Genomic DNA, 4888 nt, shown 5'->3' on the forward strand with positions numbered 1-4888 from the left:
TAAAAACATGGATGTAGTGTCCGTGACGTCACCCGTAGGTTTCTGAAGAGCGTTTTTGAAGCTCAAAGTGGGCGGAGCCAGCCGTCGCCATCTTGGCAGTGCATCACTGCGCGTCACTTCCTGATAATCGAAAATGGGCAAAGAGGCGGGAGCTGGTTGCTGAAACCTCGCCCACCTAGCTCGACGGTGGTGACAGCAGCGGCAATCCACCTGTCACTCAAGTGGCCACGCCCTTAATTATGCAGAACTTTAAGGCTTAATATAATTTAAACGGATGAGTTATACAAAAATTCACCCCCTCACAGTTATCATGAAGGGCAAAATTAGCTATATAGACCAAAACCACTTTTTGTACCAGGCTGTAAACATATTTTTTTCTGCTGTAAATTTGGGCATTTTAACATGGGGAGTCTATGGGACTGACTCACTTTTGGAGCCTCTAGCGGCCAGTCGATGAATTGCAGTTTTAGTCACTTCCGTGTTGGTTTCACGAGAGAGACTGGAAGGTTGCCGCTTGCACAGAACACATTTCAATGAAACCGGACCACATTCTGTTGAAAGAAATCCAAAATGAAGGTCATCATATCAATAGAGGAGATACATTTTTTCTCAATTTATTCCATTGAAATCATTGTAGAATTGTGTTCCATTGAGTTCATGTTCCCATCAAATAAAACGTCCCATCGTTAAAGTCTTCAAACATGCAACTTCTACCTGTGAAAACTGCTGAAATGTTTCAATGCCCTCTAGGTATTCAAGAACGGAAGAGATTCATGACATGCAATTCAACAGGTAAAACAGTTCTTTTGAATGACTTTCCCAATTATTAATGCATGATCAGAAGCAAGGTTGATGGGTCATATTGTTGGAGCCGTGGCATTGTGGTTCATGCACGGTTTACACGGAATAGTTCACCCAAAAATGAAAATTAGCTGAAAATGTGCTCACCCTCAGGCCATCCTAGATGTAGATGAGTTTGTTTCTTCATCAGATTTGGAGAAATGTAGCATTGCATCACTTGCTCACTCTGCAGTGAATGGGTGCCGTCAGAATGAGAGTCCAAACAGCTGATAAAAACATCACAATAATCCACACCACTCCAGTCCATCAGTTAATGTTTTGTGAAACAAAAAGCTGCTTGTTTAATATGTAATATAATATAATTATATAATATTGCTTTCTCCATTGAACAAGTCTATTCTGACATTCTACATTCCTCTAAATCTGTTCCCATGAAGAAACAAACTCATCTACATCTTGGCTTGTTTAATATGTAATATAATATAATAATATAATATTGCTTTCTCCATTGAACAAGTCTATTCTGACATTCTACATTATTCTACATTCCTCTAAATCTGTTCCCATGAAGAAACAAACTCATCTACATCTTGGATGGCCTAAGGGGGAGTAAATTCTCAGCAAATTTTCATTTTTGGGTGAACTGTTCCTTTAAATTGGTTTTATAACAAGACATGGTAATTATGCTGGACAGCAATCAGTTGTCAATTTCAGAGGTTTCATTTGTTCTTTGTGTTAAATTAACAATGAACGTTATTGATGTTGCGGCGAACAGTTTTGTATAAACTATGGCAATTTTTTCTTACTCTTATTTATACTTTTCAAAGCAAAAATTAAAATATATATTTGAAAAACATTGCTCTATTTTTCATTCTTTTCTGCTTTAATGAAAAATCAATATTTGTTAGATTTAAAAAATCAATATTTGCTAACCAAAAAGTTCATGGTAGCCATTGAATTCCATAGTATTTTTTCCCCCATAGCAAATTTTCATTTTTGGGTGAACTGTTCCTTTAAATTGGTTTATAACAAGTCATGGTAATTATGCTGGACAGCAATCAGTTGTCAATTTCAGAGGTTTCATTTATTCTTTGTGTTAAATTAACAATGAACGTTATTGATGTTGCGGCGAACAGTTTTGTATAAACTATGGCCATTTGTTTCTTTTATTTATACTTTTCAAAACAAAAATTAAAATATATATTTGAAAAACATTGCTCTATTTTTCATTCTTTTCTGCTTTAATGAAAAATCAATATTTGTTAGATTTAAAAAATCAATATTTGCTAACCAAAAAGTTCATGGTAGCCATTGAATTCCATAGTATTTTTTCCCCCATAGTATGGAGAACAAACAACTGTTTGGTTACCAACATTCTTCAAACTATCTTCTGTTGTGTTCAACAGAAGAAAGAAATAATTTTCATTTTTGGGTGAACTATCCCTTTAGTCAGTTTAAAGTCAGTCTGTAAGTGCACACAAGTCTTGACTAAAGAAAACTATTGAACATTGTTCCAGCATTATTTCCAGGAAGAAATATTTAGTTAGAGCACTGCAGGGCATGTTGAAAAGCCTATAGGCTTTTCAGCTAAATTTAAACCGTTAAACAATTATAAAAATGTAATTTGATCATTTCTAACAACATTTCTGAAGGATCACGTGACACTGAAGACTGGAGTAATGATGCTGAAAATTCAGCTTTGATCACAGCAATAAATTACATTTTACGATATATGCACATAGAAAAAAGTTTTTAAATTGCAATAATATTTAACAATATTACTGTTTTTACTGTGTTGCTGCCTTGGTTCTTAATTAAACTTTTGACTGGTAGTGCAAAACTACTTGCCTCAAGCTGACATTTATGAAAAATACTCATGAACGGAGAACAAAGTTCATGTCATATGTAACTGCTGCATGTGCTTTTAGTCAACACCCATAAAATCCACCCATGTTTGTCATTTATTATTCTCTGCTTGCCAAGTGTCTGTGGAAAATGGACAGATACTGACACTCCACCCAGTTCAGGCACTGATGTAATACAAAATTATAAACTCAAAATAAAAAAAACCCTGTGCAACAGTGCAGAGTAAAACAATAACACAGTAATAAATACAACATATTATTATTACTAATATCAGCTTTGATCACAGCAATAAATTACATTTTACGATATATGCACATAGAAAACAGTTATTTTAAATTGCAATAATATTTCACAATATTACTGTTTTTACTGTGTTGCTGCCTTGGTTCTTAATTAAACTTTTGACTGGTAGTGCAAAACTACTTGCCTCAAGCTGACATTTATGAAAAATACTCATGAACGGAGAACAAAGTTCATGTCATATGTAACTGCTGCATGTGCTTTTAGTCAACACCCATAAAATCCACCCATGTTTGTCATTTATTATTCTCTGCTTGCCAAGTGTCTGTGGAAAATGGACAGATACTGACACTCCACCCAGTTCAGGCACTGATGTAATACAAAATTATAAACTCAAAATAAAAAAAACCCTGTGCAACAGTGCAGAGTAAAACAATAACACAGTAATAAATACAACATATTATTATTACTAATAATCAATAACTTTAATAAGAAGCACTGATACACTCATTTGAAAATTATTGAAATTATGCAATGCAAAACAAGGTAATACTACTTCTCCTGTAGTAGTAATAACAATAAATAACAATAATACTGTAAGATAACTGCAATAATGTAGCCCAGAAGGCCAGAAAAAGGCGTGTTGCTGTGTTTAAGGCGCTGGTAAATGAGAATCATCTGTTACGCAGCTGATGATGGGCAGGTTCACTTCAGCTCAACACATCAGTGTGCTTCGTGTCTCAAACGCTCCTAGCTTCACGTTCAGAGAGGAAGATGGATTTCAAAGCCGTGAAGTTTCTTTTCTGTGTGATTTGTCTGGTGCGCTGCAGCCCGGAGCAGAGCTCCACAAAGAGAAAGAATGGCAAAAGAGGTAAAATAATTTGTTAACTGTCTAGCTACAAAATTTCTACACTGCATAAACCATTTCTATACCCACATTTTGTTGCTTGTGTGTTTTTATGCAATTGGTAGTTTGCATTAATACATTTTTACAAAATACATATTTTACAAAATTAGCTCATTCTTCAATTTTTAGTGTTTTTAAATCGTTCTAATTTAGAAATGTATTGTAAATTTAAATGGACCTTGTTTGTGTATAATGTATAATGCTGTGCTTGTTTGCTGGTAATGAAGAGTCGAACAGTGCTGCTATCGAGGAGCTGAAGAAACAGATTGAGCAGATTGTGCAGGAACTGAATCTGCTCAAGGAACAACAAGCTTTACAAACAGGTACTGAGTAAAGCTGCATCTGGAAAGACATTGAAATATGTACACTAGCGGTCATAAGTTACACATGCTCATTTTTAAATTATTATTTTTACTCATTATAAATATTCATATTATTGATTTGTTTTTAGTAATAACAATAAACCCATCAAAATTGAGGAAGTCAAGTGTGTCCTTGAACTTTAAGTCAAGTCCTTTAACTTGCTAGTGAAACATCAACTCTAATTAAATATTCGTGGTATATTGTAAAAAAAAATTAATGATGTAGCAGCAGTGTATTTTCAGTGATTGACACGCAGACACACAACAACAAGAAGCATATTTCAATTTTACTTTAATTTAAGTACAATTAAAGGGTTAGTTCACCCAAAAATGAAAATTAGGCTGCGTTTTACTCACCCCCGAGGCATCCTAGGTGTAAATGACTTTCTTCTTTCAGACGAATCCAGTCAGAGTTATATAAAAAATTGTCTTTGATCTTTCAAGCTGTTTAATGCCACTCAGCGGGTGTTGCATGCATCAGTCCAAAAGAAGTTAAATAAAAAGCGCCCATCCATAAAAAAAGTGTCTCACACGGCTCCGGGGGGTGAACAAAGGCCTCCTGTAGCGAATCGATGCGTTTTTGTAAGAAAAATATCCATATTCAAAACGTAAATTTATTTAGCCTCTAATTGATATCCTGTTATAAATCTGTACACTAACGTTAGATGAGGTAAAATAAACCATGCATACGAGTCGATATTCTATTGATTTG

The 4888-nt window shown here is 34.6% G+C and overlaps 1 protein-coding gene across 1 annotated transcript in view; it reads left to right on the forward strand.

The window, feature by feature from the left end:
- The first annotated feature begins 3532 nt into the window (after positions 1-3532).
- LOC107732738 (tetranectin-like) overlaps positions 3533-4888 on the forward strand; it is a 3413-nt gene continuing 2057 nt past the window's right edge. Inside the window, exons 1-2 of the mRNA XM_016544156.1 lie at positions 3533-3778; positions 4042-4137. Coding sequence (XP_016399642.1) covers positions 3682-3778; positions 4042-4137 — 193 coding nt within the window. The 5' untranslated portion in view covers positions 3533-3681. The remainder of the gene's footprint in view (positions 3779-4041; positions 4138-4888) is intronic.

Source organism: Sinocyclocheilus rhinocerous, unplaced genomic scaffold (genome assembly GCF_001515625.1).
Source record: "Sinocyclocheilus rhinocerous isolate Xijiao unplaced genomic scaffold, SAMN03320098_v1.1 scaffold369, whole genome shotgun sequence".
In the NCBI taxonomy this organism is placed as follows: Eukaryota; Metazoa; Chordata; class Actinopteri; order Cypriniformes; family Cyprinidae; genus Sinocyclocheilus; species Sinocyclocheilus rhinocerous.